Source organism: Spinacia oleracea, chromosome 3, assembly GCF_020520425.1.
Source record: "Spinacia oleracea cultivar Varoflay chromosome 3, BTI_SOV_V1, whole genome shotgun sequence".
Taxonomy (NCBI): domain Eukaryota; kingdom Viridiplantae; phylum Streptophyta; class Magnoliopsida; order Caryophyllales; family Amaranthaceae; genus Spinacia; species Spinacia oleracea.
Window position 1 is genome coordinate 10,370,303 of NC_079489.1, and position 20,747 is coordinate 10,391,049.

The 20,747-nt window shown below is 37.6% G+C and overlaps 2 protein-coding genes and 1 non-coding gene across 9 annotated transcripts; 2 read left to right on the forward strand and 1 right to left on the reverse strand.

Moving 5' to 3' along the window:
- Nucleotides 1-5,708: 5,708 nt before the first annotated feature.
- On the forward strand, nt 5,709-5,780 carry TRNAT-CGU (transfer RNA threonine (anticodon CGU)). The gene has a single exon. It is a non-coding gene; the product is annotated as a tRNA-Thr (tRNA).
- Nucleotides 5,781-10,942: 5,162 nt separating this feature from the next.
- On the reverse strand, nt 10,943-12,991 carry LOC110798831 (sugar transporter ERD6-like 6). 7 transcript variants are annotated; one of them, XR_008931379.1, is made up of 6 exons: nt 12,954-12,991; nt 12,219-12,308; nt 11,963-12,022; nt 11,773-11,853; nt 11,463-11,584; nt 10,943-11,365 (listed from the first exon to the last, which is right to left on the reverse strand). XR_008931379.1 is itself a non-coding variant. In XM_056841178.1 (5 exons), exons 2-5 carry the CDS (start codon nt 12,270-12,272, stop codon nt 11,320-11,322), a joined length of 282 nt encoding a protein of 93 aa, XP_056697156.1. In that variant the 5' UTR covers nt 12,273-12,308; nt 12,954-12,991; the 3' UTR covers nt 10,943-11,319. The 7 variants fall into 7 exon arrangements, 4 of the variants coding, with proteins under 4 accessions (XP_056697156.1, XP_056697157.1, XP_056697155.1 ...); XR_008931378.1 differs by having other exon boundaries at nt 11,463-11,642; XR_008931377.1 differs by having other exon boundaries at nt 11,463-11,664.
- Nucleotides 12,992-16,875: 3,884 nt separating this feature from the next.
- Nucleotides 16,876-19,348, forward strand: LOC110787344 (peroxidase 44-like). Its single transcript, XM_021991952.2, has 2 exons — nt 16,876-17,124; nt 18,255-19,348. Exons 1-2 carry the CDS (start codon nt 16,909-16,911, stop codon nt 19,041-19,043), a joined length of 1,005 nt encoding a protein of 334 aa, XP_021847644.2. The 5' UTR covers nt 16,876-16,908; the 3' UTR covers nt 19,044-19,348.
- The last annotated feature ends 1,399 nt before the right edge of the window (nt 19,349-20,747 follow it).

Here is a 20,747-nt window from a genome sequence, read left to right on the forward strand (position 1 = left end):
GATGGCCTGGCTTCGTGCTGGGCCTCGTCCGGTAGGCCTCGTCCGATGCTTATTCGTACGATGCGCTTCCGATTAAATTTTCCGATTCCGGAATTCATTTCCGATACGAACAATATTTAATATTTCCGATTCCGGAATTAATTTCCGTTTCGAACAAATATTTAATATTTCCGTTTCCGGAATTATTTTCCGATTCCGGTAATATTTCCGATTCTGACAATATTTCCGTTTCCGGCAATATTTCCGATTCTGGCAATATTTCCATTTCCGATAATATTTTCCGACACGTACCATGTTTCCGTTTCCGGCAACATCTACGACTTGGATAATATTTATATTTCCGATACGATCCATATTTCCGTTTCCGGCAATATCATCGTTTCCGGAGTATTCATTCCTTGCCTGTGACGATCTTAGCTCCCACTGAAACCAAGATCCGTCGGTTCCGAATATTCATAGATGGAGTATTTAATGCTATTAAATACTTGATCCGTTTACGTACTATTTGTGTGACCCTACGGGTTCAGTCAAGAGTAAGCTGTGGATTAATATCATTAATTCCACTTGAACTAAAGCGGCCTCTAGCTAGGCATTCAGCTCACTTGATCTCACTGAATTATTAACTTGTTAATTAATACTGAACCGCATTTATTAGACTTAACATAGAATGCATACTTGGACCAAGGGCATTATTTCCTTCACCAAGTGATCCTGGGCCCTCATCCAGAGCGGAACCTTCTCATTCCAAGGGAAATGAGGCATATGCTTCGCAAACATTCGCTGAGCACCCAGGATGCCATTCCAGTATTGCTCTCTACACTGATCAGCAGTGTAGAGGTCAACTCGCTCTTGCTCCAACTTCCGAATGGCCGCATCCTTCTCTCGGATCTTCAGCTGGAGAACGGGCACCTTGTCAGCTTGATTCTGAATAATCTCCCGATGCTTGACAAACTGCTCAAGCCTCGCCTCTGCTTCCTGGCTCTGCTTAATGGCCGCCTCAAATTTAGACGTCATCTCCTTGAGAAGACTGTCTTTTTCTTCAAGTTCGCTCGCAAACTTGGCGGCCATTTCTTTCCTCTCCTTGTTGAAGGAAGCTATCTTTTCAGCATCCTCCTCGACTTGGAAAGTAAGCTTCCCAACTTCGGCCCCGATCTGCTCAGCCGATTCCCTAGCCTCACGACTGTACTGAAGGTACAGTTGCTTGACCTCCACCAGCTCGGCGAAGAGCTGCCCAGCCTTCTGGTCCAAGATAGGGATATCACGAGCATAAGCCTCCTGATATCTCCTCAGTTGCCTCTCCTCAACCGAGCTACACTCGGAAGCGAACGAGGACCAGAAAACAGCCTGGGAAAGAAGAAAAGATGAGGAAAAGTAGAAAAAAAATGTGTAAAACAAAAACGGAACTCAAAAGAGAAAATCCAACACTTACCTCATTCAGATAGTATTGGGCCATCATAGCTGGGTTCCTCTCCTCAGCTCCAGGAACCCTCCACTGCGGGTTGGCCCGAAGAAGATTCTCCCGTGAAGCTTCGGGACCCACCAAAGATCCCACATGAGCCATGGGGCTCTCCCCCAAAAACCGGAGCTCTAGCATAGCGAGCCATCGCCTCCCTTACCTCCTCGGGGATCCGTTTCAGCGGAACATCCGAGCAAGGGTCAGCGTGGATCAGTCTATCCAGGGCCGAGGTCGAAGTAGAGCCCAAGGTCGAGTGGCGCCTCTTCCTCGTCAGACCCTGTTCGGGCTGCTCCTCCTCAGCAGAAGGGACCTCCTTCTCAGCTTCAGGAACCTCAATGTGAGTTTCGGTGAGGTCCACCATCTCCTTATCTGGACTTTTCTCTCTTTCGAGAGAAACGTCAGCAGAATCCTCCTTATGCTCGACCACAATAGGGGCATCCGAGCCAGGAACAAGGTCGGCTTCAATCGCCTCCATCACCTTGGTGATATCCTGGATCTCGATCCCTAAAGCAGTAGATGGCTTCAGCGGAGAGGGGATGGTATCTTCCTCAGCCAACGGTTGATCCACGGGCGGCGGTTCCGCAACCACCACACTCTTCAACTTCTGCCCTGGCAAGGGCATGAAGTGAAGGAGATTCTTGGGAGGAGGCATGTCTTCCGAAACCGTTTCCTACAAAACAGGCGTTCATAGATCAGCTTCAAGGAGAAAGAAGAAGAAGGGAAAAACGGACTACAAAAAACTCCAAGTCAGAGCAAATACCTTCTCCGAGGACTGAGAAGCCTTCGCTTTCTTCGGATGCGCGGAAGGCCTCAAAAGAGTGCTACCCTTCCTTTTGCGTTGATCCTAAACAGAGGAAACCAAGGGTCAATAAATGTAAAAGAAGACAAAGGAAGAAATAAAGAAAAACCGTGAAGTACCCGGTTCCTAGATAAAGAGATATCTATCCGAGCCGGAGATGAAACCGAAGGAACGGCACGCGGCACAGCGTCAGTCCCAGGACCCTAAAAAGATGGTCCAGGACCAAGACGTTAGCCGACGGCCAACCAGAAAGAAAGACAAACAAAGACTTCGGGATATAGAAACACTCACCGGATCTGAGGTTGTCCTCAAATCAGGAAGCACGACCTTCACTGGAACAGCTTCGGGAGAAGAGGCAGAATCCCACGGATCAGCTCGAACTTCAGATATCCGAGCGACACCCGACGGAGACAGCACGTAATCCTTCAAGCGAGGATTACGAGGATTCTCTTTCCCGAACTTGTAATCAGGAGCCGAGTCGTGAATAGTCTTCAGATCCAAAGAGATGCCCAAAACCACAGGATCAATGCAGCTAAAGCCGTACTCTGCAGAAACAAAGCACAAAACAAAGTCAATAAAACGAGACAAAAAAGGAGGAGGACAAACTTACTAAAGCACGGTCCCAGCCGAAAGACACCTACCCCTGTCAAAAATCCTGCTGAGACCGGCAACAGCAAGAATATCCTCCAGCAAGATATAGTTGAGGTTCGGGAGCCAGTTAGACGGCAGTTTGTAGTTGTCCTCCCGAGCCAAAAACCACTGGAGGAGATCCACGTAGTGGTGATGGTTCCGATCTGGAGCAGCCACGCTTCGCATATCAGGATCAGGAGTCACAAACCACTTTGGAGGGCGATAAAAATTTGGATGCTTCGGATCTGTCGGCACACGAACGAACAACCACTCCGTCTTCCAATTATGGTCAGAGCTGAGGTAAGGGTAGGCCGTAATGTAGTTCGGCTCCCCCTTCCTTCGGGACTTTTTGTTGATGATGGTCCACCAACCATACCCATCCCCCTTGGAAGCGTGATTGAAAGACAGATCGTGGAGATCCCGAAACACGGCGACAGAGCAGGGAAAGTTAACAAAATCGCACACCCATCTAAATCCGATGATGTGCCTCATAGATTTGGGGGTAAGTTGGGCCAAACCGATGTTGTACGACACCAGGAGCTCGGAAATGAAGGGATCCAAGGGAAAGCGGAGACCGTTCTCCAAGTGATGAGTATACACAGAGATGAACCCCCTCGGCGGATGAGTCACCCGAGGACGCTCCTGATCGGGAAGTTCGCACCAGTACCCCAAGGCGTGCTGGATTCCGTATAACTCTTCGGCCCTCCGATGGTAGTTCCCCAGCTTCGCCTCCACCAACCAGTCACCACTGACCGATTTCTCCAACGGACCATCGATTTTAGCGGTCTCATGCAAGATCGGGGCATACTTGCCCTGCGGATCAGCTTCAGTCCAATGAACTGGAAACTCAGGGTAAGGACGGCGCACACCCGAAGAACCAGCTTTCTTACCAGAAGTTGCGCGTTCAGACACGCTAGACCCGCCAACAACATCATCTTTGGAAGCATCCCAACCAGTCGAACGCCTCTCCACCGGCCTCTCCGAAGGCCGACCCCTCGAAGTTTTCGGTAACCTTCCCGAAGGCACGTTCTCCCTCTCACTAGAGGAGCCAACGACGAACTTGCTTTTGCCCCTATTCTTTGCCATGGTCGCGAATTCTCGGCCTAGGGTTTAGATTGAGGGGTAGAAGGAAAAACGAAGAGGAAAGGAGAATTCAGAAACAAATTACCTTTTTCCGAAGCGGAATTCGCCGATAAAACGAACAACCCAAGTTCCCGAAGTCAAAAGCTGGCCGAAATTCGTAGATCTGAAGAAATTTGAAAACTGCGATCGCCGGAATTTAGAGAGAGAATAAGTTTGAAAGAAGGAGTAAAAAGTTCGAAAGGAGCAAAGCACCCAGTATTTATAGAAAAGAAAGGGGGCGCATCAACTTCCTCAACCCATGATCTCCACGACACAATACAAATCCCCACACTTGTCATCAATGCAAGTCATCTCTTTTCAAAAAAAGAGAGGGAACTTTCGGACTTCTGACAGCTGGAAACCCACCCATTTAATTCTAAATGGACCGGGTCTGGGGGGCATGTTGTTTGGGCTCCCAATTGATTCTCAATTGGGCCACTAAGTCCAAAGCCCAATGGCTCTAAACAAACAGCATTAAACCTACCAATGGCTAGTCAGCCATCCATCAAAGGCCCAAGGCCCAAAAGCAATAAATGACCTATGGGCATTTATTATGCAAACACTATAAATAGGCCGCCAAGGCTCACACCTCAAGGTACGTCCAATTTATCGCCTTAAGACTACTCTTCTAGAGAACTTCTCTCTAGAATCCGAGCATCGTTCTTACTTAGGCATCGGAGGGGCTTTCCTCGGAAACACCCCCGAGGCTAGTGACTTTGCTCTTGTGCAGGTGAATTCGGACTCTACTCATTCAAACAAGCAAGATCTTCAACACATACAAAAGGGCCTTCATTCGAAGCCCATTGTTTCCGTCTTTACAACACCGGAACATGTTTTATGTTGTAATTAATTAAGATAGTACTCTGTACGTAACTACGTACTTTTATATCTTTCAAAAAAAAATACGGAGTAGTACTTTTTTACTCTGTATGTATAATATACAAACTTGTATAATGAGAAAAATGATGTATAATATACAAACTTGTACAAGTACACATATATATACACGTGTATGCACAAACATGTAAAAACTCAATTTACCCCATTTGACATTAATTATTTGATTGTCCTGGCTAGCATAAAAGTTTGAAATATTAGAAATTTAATTTGGGCTATGATTCTGCATAGTATATCCGGAGTACAATATCAAGTAATGCCTGGCTTAGTAGAACGTATTAAAAAAAACATGAGTAATTAAGTGTCGATCTTTTTATCATTTACAAATATTTATTGTTGATGGAAGAAAAAATTGGAGTGTGATGTCTTGGCAAATGGCAACTAATTCTTGAGTTCACTATATATTACTCCTTATAAACAATGGAGTTAACTAACTTCTATTTTATTCACCTTATTTTCACTTATTTCGAAGACAAAAAAATGATTCAAAAGAAATATAACTTAAGAAAAATAATGGAAATCATGTAAATATTTATCTTCATGTTCATCTACTTTAAGTAAAATGGAATATCCACTCTCTGTATGTATTGTTTGCATGCATTTTCCCTTCCACAGTTTCACACTCTCACTACTACTGCCGTACTGCGTAGTAATCTGCTACGTAGTAGCTATTTTCTTTCTTTCAAGAAGCCACGCCATGCAATTTGAGAATATTACCATTCGTGAGCCTTTATTTGGAGTTCATTCCTTTAATAATTATACTCAGTATATTTTTTTTAACATATGGCGACTCCTTACCAAAACGCCTCCGTAGCATAGTGGTATTGCGTTCGCTTCGTAAGCGAAAGGTCGTGAGTTCGATCCTCACCGGGGGCTTTCTAAAATTCTCCCGGATTGGCTTTGTTGTTGTATGGTGAGTTACTTTTGGGACTCAAACATCATGGTGAACCTCTTATAAAGAAATTTTCATTTATTAATGGATGATTCTTTTTAAGAACTTGTTTCACAAACTTTCCTTTGTAAGTTTTCAAAACTATACCAACTATCCTGATATTAGTTGATTACTTCGTACGTTAGTATTATTAATTTTTTTTTAATGAGGGTAAATTATAAGGGAAATTCTCACTCCAAAGAGCCCATAATAGGTTAATTTGATCCAATAACCTTAAGGTTATGCAAATCACAACACGGAACGTATATCAATCCGTAAATTGATGGACGCAGACACTTCAGATAATATGTTAATTTCCACATCAAATATAGGCCAAGTTGAACTTAATTGATCATTAATTAGGTTTTTTATGGAATGTAATGATGTTTTTGAAAGCAATACCTTAAGAAACAATTGTACGTATGCAGTGATGGATCTTGAACAGTTTTTGTATGGAGGTCCGTAAAAAATTTTAAGCAATATAATGTAATACAAATTATATACGAAGTACAATTATATTCAAAATTTATGGGGGCCAAAACCAACTTTAATTACAATACGAAATATTTCGGCTGGGGGCAGACCCATCCCCACTAAAGGGAAGATCCGCCCCTGTACGTACGCGTCTATTATGCTTAAAAACGGCTCACACACTAACACACATCATAAGTTTCATAACATATTGTTTTCTACTCCCTCTTTTCCTTTATATTCTTCCCATTTGGGAAATGGTGTGGAAATTAAGAAAATGGAATCTTGTAATGATTGAGTGTAAGAGTAATGATTGAATGTAGGAACCAATGATGTCTTAGCCCAGTGGTTAAGACTGAGGGCCTGTGTACGATAGGTCTCAGGTTCGAATCCCCCTGCCCCCATTTGTAATTTATATTGCCCATGTGGCTCATTCGCACCCAAAAAAAAAATGATTGAATGTAGGAGAAAGTAATAAAGTAGTAAAGGAAAGTAATAAAGAAATGAAGGAGAGAGAAAATATTTTTAATAAAGTAACAAAAAATTATAAAAGTGGAGTTGGGTGGGTGAATAGGGAAATGTGAATGAATTAAATAAGGGATGGTGGAGAATTTTATGGTAAAAAGGTATGTCCAAAAAAGGAAATGGGAAGAACATATAAGAACGCCCAAAATAGAAACGGAAAGAACAAAAAGAAATGGAGGGAGTATCTCGTAAAACAATATGCCTTGGATTGATCTTATGTGGGTATGTACAAGGACACCCACATTTGGATCTTATGTTTGAGCATATTTTTGGGTCATTTTCTTTTATGGTTTGGGGGCATTATATAAATTCCGAAGCCTTTTAACCTTGTCTAAACAGTAATCCATTTTCCTTAAGATCAAAATATAAACCTTCTATAGACATATATCTAACACATTGTTAACGAAGTACGCAAATTTATTACTATTTACTAAAAGAGACATCAGGAATGACACGTGTCAATTTCTGGTGTGATTTTTTCCTGTCAAAAATCACTTTCCCAAAAAAATGTATCTGTTTTATTTTATTCTCTACCTTTTTTTATAAACTATTTATGTGTGAAAACAAAATTTAGTTTATTAATTATGGCAATAATTGATACGACGTAATAATAATTATTCTAAATTGGTAATATTGTAATCAAATCGTTATATTAATAATGAAAAATATATCAGTCAATATTTTAGTCAAATTACCATATTAGCATTTTAAATATGCATATTAGATTAACAAATTTAAACGAGTATGTTAAAAACGCAATTTAGAAGGTGGATCATGATGCACATAGAGCATGGTGCATCTTAAGAACATTAGTATATAATTAAAAGAACATCTGGTTACGTGAAAAGAACATTAACATATATTTTTTATATTTTTAATAAATAGTGAAATAATATGTTATTTTTTATAACAAAAAAGTGAAACATTATATCGCATGTTCTTTTGTCGTAGTGTCATGTTCTTTTATTTATGCACATGTGTTCTTTTGGTGCACATGGTGCCCCATGCATGCTCACTGTGCACCATAGTCCATAGTCCACAGATTGTGTTAAAAATGATATAACTATGTAGTAGTTTGAGAGATACTCATTTAAATATTTTGTGAAAAAAATGATTAAAATCCATACATGCACGGGATCTAAACTAGTTAACTACTAATACGTACTTTAAATTTTTTAAACAATTTTTTTTTGATTTTACAAAAGAGTTATAGTGTTACACCATGACGTACGTAATATTGTCATGAAGCAACGCATACACATACGCATTAATGTCTTTTCTAAGGCCCCTCCTTAATTAGATCCGCCAGTAGGATGTCATGTCACAATCTTCAAGTTGTATGTATTATCAAAACAATGTTCAAGTTGTATATACATTCAATAGTTTTGTCCCTCGATGCAGTCTATGGAAGCGGCGTTGATTGGATGATGAAACTAAGACTTTAATAATGAATGAATACTACAAATTAATAACATTACGAAGAACATTAAAAGACCACGAGCTTATAGACAATTTGATCAACAAGCTAAAAGTTAGTTGTATTATTGGGACCAAGTTCTTAATACTAACAATCTACGTAATTTCATTTTATTCTCAGATCGATTAGATATTTTTAGAATCTTTTACCAAGTAAAAGGTATCATTTGAATGTCATTTTCCCATTTTCGGAAAGTAAGTATATATTGTCAACCAAATTGATCTGATAGATCGATCAATAATACTCTGTATATAGTTACATGCGGTCACTTTTGACCGTCATTTCCCTGCTATTTACGATTTAGATAAATATGTTTGATCAGGTCCTATAAATTTCAGTTATGTCGTATAAAGTGACTCTCTTGCGATCAGATTCAATCATGTTTGATCAGGTCCTGTCAGGTTAATCATAATACATGCATCAAATTTCGTCTAGATCATTTGTCATTTTTGCGCTCACTCAGCCTCACACCAGCAAAAAAAACACAATATGTAATGTAACATCTTTAACTAATAACGATGATAATTAATGATTGTTACAAAGTAGTTGTTATGTAGGGCTAGAACAAATTTTGATTATCGGAGACGAGAAAACAAGAAAAATTAGACAGACATAAGTTGGATATAACGATGATAATGATTGTTTCCGAATTCTGGCTGGAATTAATGCCAAAGAAATTGGCTGGCATAGATATATCAAGTTATAATTGTTACAATTAAGTGACGGCTGTTCTCCAAATCAGAGAGTCTTCAGTCAAACCTCGTATCAGTTAGTGGCATATACATACATTGCTTAATTTGTCATTACTCATTAATACAAAACCAAGCTATAACAACTTACTAATTGAAATAGACGTGGAGGTCAGATGATCAGCGTTTCACTATCGATTAGGCGTTGTTCTTCTCACCTTATTTTCACTTACTTAAGATCTAATAAATTAATACAATTATAAGATAAATTCAGAGCCAATAAGATCTACGGAAATGATAAAGGTCGCAACATGCGATCTTTAAGCCGTGCCACAAAGGTGATATGGCAAGCCTACGTGTCATAAATATATTTGAAAACTAAAATATTTAGATTATTATAACCTATTATACATGTTACAAAAAAGGTAGGAAAATCTTAATATTTTACTTTACAAATTGAGTAATGTAATTTCTTATTCTAGAAAAATAATTCTAATTTGTATAGAAAATTAGAAAAAAAAATAATTTTAATTATTTATATGATATAAGAAATTAAAATAAAAAATACATTTACTATTTTGTACTTGGAAAATAAAAAATACAGTATATTAGAAAGTAGAAGATTAGTAAAAGGCATTTCGTCTTAATTTGGTATATTGGGTTTGTTCTACCCTGGATCGCCAACATAATTGCTCGATTATCAAGTCTATTACTCAATTTCTTGCGTTGATCAAGTCTATGACCCAATTCCAAATTAAAATAATATTTTAAAGTAATGTATAATCATGAATTTTTATTTACCTAAAATATAGTATTAAGTTATAAATTAGTGCACTTTTAAATTAAATTGATGTATTTTTTTTAATTACAAAAAATATATATTATTAGATTATAAATTTTATTTTTTTAATTTGTAATTTATAAGATAAAAGGAAATATATATCTACTATAAATATAATAAATATTTGTTTACTTATTTGTATCGACTACCTTATTTATATAGTTTCATAGTAAAAATATGGAATTGATAGTAAAAAAAAATTTAATGACGCGTAGCTTACGTGGCGCCTATATGTACCAATAAAACGCCGACACGTAAGATTGCGACAATATTTTTTTTGTCGCAACTTGCGACCTATATCATCGTCCTAATAAGATAACAAAAATGCAAATAAGGAGAGGCCAGGGCAATAACTGTAGGTTAATATAGATGCATAAAGTAGAATTTCAAGAAACAATTTCCTAACATCTATCACAAGATCACGTGCATAACAATAATATAGGTCAGATTATGATGAAAGAATAATAACCTTTGTAGCGTGTTCTCTCGTTCGTATGCAAGCTTCGAAGATCTGAGAGCCCCACTTGTTGCTCCTCTACTTAGTCCACAAGCACCAATTGAATCCCATGTATGCTAGTACGGAAGAGACACTAGTGGAAAAAGGGTCATTTGCATCGCACTTTTAAGCACATTTGCGTCGCACATCGTGCGTGGCAAAAGCTCTCGACGCAAATGACTAAAAGTCATTTGCGTCGCACATTTGTGCGACGCAAATGAACCTTATTTGCGTCGCACATTTAGCAAATGTGCGTTGCAAATGACTTTTCAGCACCATGCCTGAAAAGTTATTTGCAACGCACATTAGCTAAATGTGCGACGCAAATGACTTTTCAGCACCATGCCTAAAAAGTCATTTGCAACGCACATTAGCTAAATGTGCGACGCAAATGACTTTTAGGCGAAAAAAAAAAGTCATTTGCCACGCACATTAGCTAAATGTGCGTTGCAAATGACTTTTTTTTTTAAAAAAAAAATTCGTTTTTTAATATTTTAGTTACAACCCAATAAAAGGCAAATTCACCATAGATCACCCAACATGTTGATAACCTAACTACACTTTTAACATAAAAGTTTAAGTGAACCATAAACGAATGAGGCCCAAGATATCATTCAAGCAGATGAAAAAAACTCCATTGTCAGACCAAAATCAAACAAATTACAATATGAAATAAAAATAAAAATTTGAACCGAGAAAAAAAAAGCCGAGAAATTAAAATTGAAGCACACTAAATTATGAATTTACAGCGTTCGTGCGACACTAAGACAAACAGGGAGGACTTCTCCTGGACGCTTCAAAATTTCAATTACCAAATCAATTTGAGAGTTGAGATCATGCTTGGATAAGCAACTTCCCATGACACACGTAGCACGCAGCGTCAGCGTCAGCGTATTCAAAGACAAATGAGGGAACCATTCAAGAGTCCCAAGAGCAAGATCAAAGGCGACAATTCTCACAAGTTTAGCGGATTGAAGAGCAATTGTTACCGAGTTTGTTTCCCTTTCTCAAGTTTTAACTTTTCAGTTCTCCTACAATAAAAATTTAGAAATTCATTAATTATCTGAACAGCTTGTTTTCAGTCTCAAGAAATGATTCAAACCTACCCAGATCAACAAAAAAACTAACATTAGGTTCATATTTCTCACTAACTGCGCCACCTTTTTGTTTCTGGAATTGGATGTACCGCAATGTGCTTGCAAAGAAAGCTTCAGCAGCAGAATCTGTTGCCGCATTATCACTTTGCATCTCTGTAGTAATTAATTCCATTAGATCCTGGATTGTATTGACGGTGATTTGGTTGTTTCCCTTCTCAAAAAAATAGAGATACCTAAATATGATGGCAAACTCCAAACTTAAATATGCTGTGAATTATCATGGAAATTCAAACATCCAACACGGTCAGAAAACAAACTTTTCTAGCAAGTAGAGAGCTTACTTATTGATGATTTCAATGAACAGCATAACTAAACCACCAAAACCAACCAACCAATCGCCCCATGTACAGAAATGAGGTATCCTATAGATGGTTCAACAATACAGAAATGATACGACCAGCCAACCAATCAATAATATTTGGGATTGAAGATAAACAAATAGCACAATGCTCGTTTATATAGCTCACTTACTCTCGAAAATGATACGACCAACCATCCAATGATATTTGGGATTGAAGCAATCATCAGTGACTGCAATTAATTAAAAACAGGAAATCATAATTAAAAAAAAAATACAGTACAACAGACATTGTTATGACTTATGAACATCTGTTAATGTTCATATCAAGTAGGACCCTTTTTAAGAGACAACAATGGGTGACAATGACACAAATTCTATATGTTAAAAACCATCAATAAATTGCAGGAAAGGGATAAAATTTCATACCCCTTTGCGCCCAATGTATTTAGAAATCTGACCACTAGCAATTGCACCAACCATTGCTCCCACATTAGCCAATGATCCAAACAAGGAGAACTGCCACCTCCATCAATACAATCACAAGTTAAATGGAAAAACAATCAATCATCTGATATATGTTGTTGGGAATTTTACATAAACGCAAGTCAAAATCTAATGATCATCAAGTTACATGGGTGCTGAAGTATAAAGCAGCAAGACAAACTGCAATTCAGCAAGACAAAGTGCTTGTATGGAAATTTCCATATAAAGCAAGCAAATCATTCCAACTAAGAAACTACAATCATCAGGATATACATGCCATGGCAGACGATTATTAAAGAAATAACATAAATTGGATGTCTGGTATCTCATATCTCATAAGGTTGGACCTCAGCTCAAAATAACCCCTAGAAAAATCAATTTTTCCACAGAAACAGGAACACCAATCAAACTTCCACCATGTTTACATAAATCAAGCTATTTAGTCTTAAGAACGAAAATGGAGACACAATCGTCAACCATTCATCATAAATCCAGTTCAATTTCCACTCAAAGTCAAGTTCAATCACAATAAAACAGAATCAAGAACATTAATCAAAAAGTAAAATGAGCAAACTCAATAGAATTCAATCGAAAATCCAAAATTACATAAACTGAAGTTCAAAACCCTAACTAAATGAAGAATGAAGGAGACAGATGGAAGCATTACAAAATTCTCACCTCCGACTAACAGTCCCGCCTCCTTCCTCCACCTCGCCACCGTCAATTTAGTTTCTCCAGAAACCTCCGCCGTCAAGCTTCCCTTTCCAAGGATTTCGAAATAGATGCTTCGATTGCGACAGTAGCAAGGGTGCAACGCCGGCGGTTTCAATGACGCTTCCACCTCCGACACCCTCCTCCACCTCTTCTACGACCCCGATTCTCCCTCTTCCGTTGTCGAAACCTATCATAAAGAATTGAAGAATCAAAAACTTAAACAAAAGTGAAAGTTCTAAAACCTAAAAGAATTGAAGAAAGGAGGAAAGAGATGGAAGACTTACCTCATTTACAAACCGAATTTTTTTGCAAGAACCTTGCCGGAGGAAAATTTGAGCGGTGAGGTTGAGGAGAGAGAGGCAGAAACTGGATCGGGTTTGAGGAGAGAGGAAGAAGCAGGGAGTTTAGGAGAGAGAGAGTATTTGAGGAGAGAGGTAGAATTAGGAGAGAGTGTGTTTGAGGAGAGAGGTAGAAACCCATTGACACGTCCGAATTTTTTTTACCTCATTTGCGTCGCATTATTACTAATCTGCGACGCAAATGACTCTAAGATCATCTTAGAGTCATCTGCGTCGCAGATTAGTAATTCTGCGACGCAAATGACTAATTTTAATGCTTAAAACTGTCAATTGCGTCACATGTTTAAATGTGCGAGGCAAATGTGGTGATGCAAATGATTGTTTTTCCACTAGTGAGAACGATCACGATCAATCTATTGCTTTGTTAGTTAATTAAGAGTTTATGTGTTTTCCTCTTTCTGTGTCATACACTGAATCAACGTATATTCTAAATCCCTGACATTATAACTCTTATAATGTGAGAGTTTTAGGTTAACAGGAAAACTAAGCCCAACCTGCTTTCTCTTAATAGGCCGGTTGCCATAGGGCCTTTTGGGCCCATACCAATTAATGCTTATATGTGTGACCTCATAGGATTAATATATTTTAGTTGTAGGCCCAATCAATATTGTCCTACTAATCACATTTATTTTCTAGCAAGTAAATATGATTACTAAAAAAATTAACTTATTATCTTCATAGTTAATTCCTATTTATATTTAGTAATTGCCGAAAATGTCTTAGGACATAATTGCTTCAATCTCCCACTTGTCCGAAGACAAGAACGCAATGCTAAATTCCTTAAGTCTCTTAATGCCAAAATTTGATAACACGATGTTATTCTCAAATTCTTGTTTCTTGATTGATGAGTTCGAACTGTTCAAATAAAGATTAATATTTTAATCCTATTCCGCATGGCCATGCAATTTTTCAGTTCTCGCTCATCAAGAGGCCCGAACACCATTCCTATCAAATTGGAGGACTTATTCACTCTTGTATGACCATAACTCCGGCCCACTCAATTCTTAGCCCACCCGATCACAGCCTTTATAACCTCCTTTTACGGCACGACGTTTTACATCGTCAAAGTTAAACTAATTATCTCATGGTTATTAAGACATACTCATGTCTAAGGAATCCATCAAATATAGAAGTTTAATTCTACTTTTAGAATCTAGTTAGGTCATGTCTCAATGCATCAAGTATACATCAATATAAGTAATTAGACATCTCCGTGTCTCCATATCCCATAATAAACATCAAGCAATTAAATAAGAATGAACTTTAATTACATGACACAATGGGGTTTTAGATACTATTCGCACAAACACCTTTGACTTCCTTTTGTGGTTTATACATAAGAAAAAACATAGTCGTATGGGGCCTTATTAGATTCGTATCAGAAAATATTATTTAAATATCAACTTTTTATAATTTTTTCCAATACATAATTAGAGATATTAATATTTTAAATCGTGCATTAGTAAACGTGTCTAACTAATTGTGTCATTTAAAAAAGAACGGAGGAAGTATAGACTTATTAACAGTGAAGCAAATTCACTCGGGCAAGCCATAAGGATTAAAGAGGATTATCAGAGGAAAGGTGCATATGTCTGGGGCATCAACATAACGGCCCAACCCCTTCTAGGGCTTCGGATAATCCTTCGCCCAAAAGTCAACAATTCAATCGTAAATTTTTGGGCTTGAAAAAAAAGTAAATATGGAGTAAATAAAACTCTTATGAATATATTGTACTACCTCCATCCTTTAACGTTTGACCATGAATTCCTATTAATCTATAAATAATATTGTTATGAGGGATCTTATTATATTCGGTTCAATATATATATTTATCAATTGTTTTTGAAATTTACGCTTATGAATTGAAGATTTTTAAGTTTTAAGTCACGTCTTGGAGATCGTGAAAACTCAAATAGAGTAAATAAATAGGGATGGAGGGAATATTGTGGATGCCCATCACTACAAGAAGTTGTACTATTAACGACGGGGAATCCCGTCGCAAAAGGCCAATAATCGTTGATTAACGACGGGATTTCCTGTCGCGAACCCGTCATAAAAGGGGGCCGTCGTTAATGAAAATCCCGTCGTAAATCTGTCGTAAACCCGTCGTAAAAGACATTTGCGACGGCTATTCCCGTCATTATTTGGTTGTTAGCCCCGTCGCAAAAGGCTTTTGCGACAGGATTTTTGACCCGTCGTAATTAAGTTGTCGTTAAAGATACAAATTCTTGTAGTGCATTATGCCCTTACATCATTATCGTTTATGATGTATACTCCCTCCGTTCCATTATACTGTTCCTATTTCTCATTTTCACGTTTTGGCACATTTGGTATCATTTACATCTCTAATTAAATATTAGCAAAAGATATAAAAATTTGATACTATTAAAGTACCTATTGAGACAAATTAAGACAAAACTCCACATAAATATATTTTTTCTTATATATTAGAAATAATTAGAAAATTTTCTTTAATTGTGAATAATATCACATTATGAAACGAAGTATTTTACATTGCCTATTAAATAAATTAACTGCCTATTTATTCGCTATTGTTTCTCTACCTTTCTCTCTATTTTCATACTAATAAAACTCAATTTTCATACTAATAAAACTCAATTTTCATAATCCTTTCATGTTTCAGATATTCTTTGCTTCAATTTGCTTCAATAATTTAAATAAAAATAGAAACCGAAAGAGTATTCAGTTGCAGAATTCATAAATAGTTAGTGGCCCATAATTATGAGTTAGAAATCATCCATGTTCGTTAAACTTAAAAATCACTACACCCAAAGACGCGGCCAAAGACGCCATATGTATTACTCCGTATATTCATCAACTTATGATTCCATACAATTAAGAGAGTTGTAGAACTTAAGATCAAGGTATCAGTACTTGGAAAATTGAGAACGCAGCAACGTTTGTTGGAAGAAGTACGTTCCCCTTAATTCGAGTTTATCTGTTAAAATATGTCTTGAATTGGTCAAATCCCTTACTGCAACGTTCTAGCACGGGATCTCGCTTTTCCGTATTTGTCTAAAGAGTACTCCCTCTGTATTTATTTAAGGGATACACTTGTTTTTTCCGGCCGTATTTATTCAAGAGATACACTTGCCATTTTTAGTAACTTATCAACCCCACCATCTAATTAAATAATACATCTAATTTATTATTTTATTTCATTCAATTTTTCTTCTTAATACCCGTGTCCGGCCAAGTGTATCTCTTAAATAAATACGGAGGGAGTACTATATATCTCTCTAGCTCATAACTAGTTGTATCCTGTAATTTGTACTCTTCATTCGAAATCAATAAAACTTTCCTCTGTCGTATTCTTTATTTACGTTATTTATAATCTTTTTTGCTTCCGTTAGAACACTATTTGTACTAACTCGAATACAATAAATTAGTCAGGATCTCGTACAGTTTGACTTTTTGCTTTGGTTCCTTTCTTCGTAATTAGTTCACCGTATGAACCTCCTTAATTATATGAAGTACTTCGTATATATTAACCTCAATGCCTTGAGTAGTTTTTCACATCTCTAAAATTAATTGGAAAAATGGAAAGTTTTCTTAAGCAATGGAATATATTCATGTTCGTTTTCCTTTTCTTTTCTCTTCCTTTGGCCTTAGCCCAACTCGAACTTGGTTTCTATACTTCATCTTGTCCGGATGCTGAATTCATTGTTCAACAGGTTGTTCGGCAACACGTCGAGGTTGATAAATCTGTACCTGCGGCCTTGCTTCGCATGCATTTTCATGATTGCTTTATTAGGGTAAGTATAATATTGGATCGGATTTATTATGCTTTTTATGTACGTTGATATCATACCTATACATTGATGAGAAACATACAATCTAAGGGTGAGTTTATCCTTAGTATGAAGGGGGAGTTCGGAGGGAGTGATAAAAGACTACATCGTGTCTGGAGGTGAGATTGAAAGTCCCGCAATCACCCAATATTTCACTCTTTTTCTCCCACCAAATAAAATTATGCCACATCATAAAAACTTAATTATCTTCTTTTACCCCTCAGAAAAACTTAATTATATTTTTATTTAATTTAGTTGTACTTCAACGGCTATAATATTTGTGTTGCACTCCCGAATTCCTAATAAAATTCAATTAATCAAGTTTTAACATGGCTTGATGGAACATATTTGGTCACATTTTGGAGGAGTTGCAAACTCAATTATATGGTTCATGTATTATTTGGTTTCATTTGCCTTTAAATTCATGTTCTACATCTTTTTAATTTGTTGTGTTGTATTATTGTGTCTAATTTGTACGTAATATGTGTCAATTTTCAAATTAAAATTTACGCTTTATTTTCATTTCTTTCCGAGTTATCAATTTTTTTATTGTATATAAGAAAGCATCACTTCAATATTAATTAGAAAATGTACCGAAAAATAATATATACATAAAATATTATTTTAGGAGTTTAGGTGAGTTTGAAGTGAGTATGAGGATAATGTGTAAAAATAAGGAGAGTCTTGTGTGAATCAGAATAATGAAAAAGTATGTACGGAGTAAAAGTTAGTGAAAACTGATGTGGCAGAGTCTGGAGATTAAAGTTAAGTATGAGAAATAAACTCACCCTAAGAGAAATTTTACGACAATATAAGTTGGTGAAGTTGATGGAGAACTCACCTTGTGACTTTAAGTTGACATGGTCGAGCCCCACCAGCTCCAAAACTCAAGCATGTATACCTGCATAATTGAGCTGACTAACTTGTAATAGGTGATAGTTCAGTATTTTAAGTACTTAGTTTAATCTATTGCATTCATTTAAATTATTTGTTGGTCGATGGTGTTATACTTTTCATAACAGCCCTTTAATTTCATGAATTTTACAACATTTAAACTTTGGGATCACCTAAATGCAAGTTTAAACGTTATCTAGGGTTGCGATGCATCTATATTAATAGACTCAACAGACAATAACCAATCAGAGAAAGAGGCAGGTGCAAATGCATCCGTAAGAGAGTATGAACTCATAGACGAAATCAAGAACTTTCTAGAACAAGCATGTCGTGGAATAGTTTCATGTGCAGATATCATAACACTAGCTACCCGAGATGCAATCGCATTAGCTGGAGGGCCTGTGTACAATGTGCCTACAGGTAGACTCGATGGACTCATTTCTCGGGCTAGTGAAGTAAACCTTCCTGGCCCGGCCTCCACTGTTGCTCAGATTCGACAAACATTTCGTGCTCGTGGGATGACCGTCAGAGACATGGTGCTCTTAGTTGGAGGCGGTCATTCCATCGGAGTAGCCCATTGCAACTTCTTTCAAGACAGGTTATTCAACTTTCAAGGAACCGGAGCTCCAGACAGTACCATGGACACCACTTTGCTTAATGAGCTTCAGGGACTTTGTGGTTTCAGTAGTCAAGTTCCGAATCCTACCACTTTCCTTGATCAAAACACGTCTTTCGTGTTGGATAATGAGATTTACAAGCAAATGAAGATGAATAGAGGAATATTGCAAATCGACCAAGAGTTGGCACTTGATCCTTTGAGTTCTAAAATTGTCTCTGACTTTGCAGCTGATAATGGCTTTTTTCGTCGTCGTTTCGTAGATGCTATCATTAAAATGGGAAACCTTCCTGGAAGTGGAGGAGAGGTTAGGGGGAATTGTAGGAGGATCAATTCTGCAACAGCACAACAGAGTTTATTGTCTTCTATTTAAGAAAACTGCCCTCTTGTTTTCTTTATTTCTACTTTTCAGTTCTGAAAGTTATTAGGTGTAATCGAGTGCACATAATAACTAAAGGTACTTTAATTTTATGTTCATTGGTGACTCCTTTTATTTCCCTCACATAATAGGCACATGTAAGGAGAAAGTACGAGAGGGTATGCACCATAGATGTATTGTTTCAAATCTACTGTGTATCTACGATGAATATATGCTTAATTTCAATAAAACCTTGTATGTTTTGTATTTTTGACTATCCCACTATGTATGAAGGAAAATATTGGGCACTGATGATTCCGAAATTTTGTTAGGAAATAAAACTTACGAGAAAGTGAGTTACGGTCATTGCTGATAGATCATCCAATGGATATTTCCATCCCTAAGTCCGATACACATGCTAAATCGTTAAATAAGGAATACGGTGATGCATTGGATGTCAATTGTTGATGGATAATAAGGCTTTTTCCCTTCACCGGGTATGGTTGGTTTGATTTGGAAATGAGAGCTTTTTGTTTTTTCTAATCTGTTCTAATAAACAATAAAAAGTAGAGTGTTTTTCGGTCTAGCTTATAATAAAGGTCGGGAGTATTAGACACTGTTACATAACCACTCTGAGTAAAACCATTACGTCAAAAAACTATCAAGTTAGCCTGTTAGGAAATACGTAGCACGTACTTAGTCACATAAGAAGCAGAATTAATGTGCAACGAACACCACGGTTTAAGGAACAAACAACTTATTGAAAGTAGAGCTGTCAAAAACTGATCCGACCTGAAAACCCGACCTGAACCGACCGAACCCGTAACCGACCATGACCCGAAATAACGGTAAAATAGGTAACCCGAAACCCGACCTGTACCCGACCCGAAAAAATCGATAACCGATTTTAACCCGATTTTGTAACACCCGAACCCGAACCCGAACCCGACACCCGACCCGAAAATGACCGATAACCGAACTGACCCGACCAAAAATGACCCGAACCCGATTCGATACCCGACCCGATGTCAACCCAAAACCGATTGTAACTCGATGAAACCTGCTATTGACCCGACTTGTGACAACCCGCTACCCGATTTACCCGAGTTATCAATGACATGACCAAATATTAACTACATTGATAAATCTATTTTAATTATTTATTGTTAGATATTGAAAAATTTAACTCTAAAATAAGTTAAACAAAATTTTTTAGAATATAAAATAATTAAAATGTATAGGTTAATTATCACACCCGAGTTTGACCCGTCCTTGAGAGTGACCCGATCTGAATTCTATTTGATCTGATTATTATCCGATCCAAACTAAGACACGAACCCGAAAATAACTGTGTTGCAAACCGACTTAAACCCGACTCGATAAGACCCGAACCCGAAATTATCTGCTACAAACCGACTTAAACCCGACCCGATAAGACCTGAACCCGAAATCAAACCTGACCGAAATATAACCCGACCCGAACCCGACCTGAACCCGGGATAGGAAAAAACCAAATATGACCCGACCTGAAATCGACCCGACCGAACCCGAACTCAACCCGAATGAAATATTGACCCGACACGACCCGACCTGATCATGACCCGAGACCCGAGATGACCCGACCCAAACCCGACCCGATGACCTGTTTTGACAGCTCTAATTGAAAGCCTGTTTCTAGTTTAACGGACCACGGTTTAAGGAACGAACCATATAACCAAA

Coding starts and splice junctions, on each gene's coding strand:
- LOC110798831 (XM_056841176.1), bottom strand. CDS start 12,272: ATGGTTGGTGCAATTGCTAGTGGTCAGATTTCTAAATACATTGGGCGC. Junction 12,023..12,218: donor AATACATTGGGCGCAAAGGG/GTATGAAATTTT, acceptor AATTAATTGCAG/TCACTGATGATTGCTTCAAT. Junction 11,643..11,962: donor TGGTCGTATCATTTTCGAGA/GTAAGTGAGCTA, acceptor TTTTTTGAGAAG/GGAAACAACCAAATCACCGT.
- LOC110787344 (XM_021991952.2), top strand. CDS start 16,909: ATGGAAAGTTTTCTTAAGCAATGGAATATATTCATGTTCGTTTTCCTT. Junction 17,125..18,254: donor TTCATGATTGCTTTATTAGG/GTAAGTATAATA, acceptor AACGTTATCTAG/GGTTGCGATGCATCTATATT.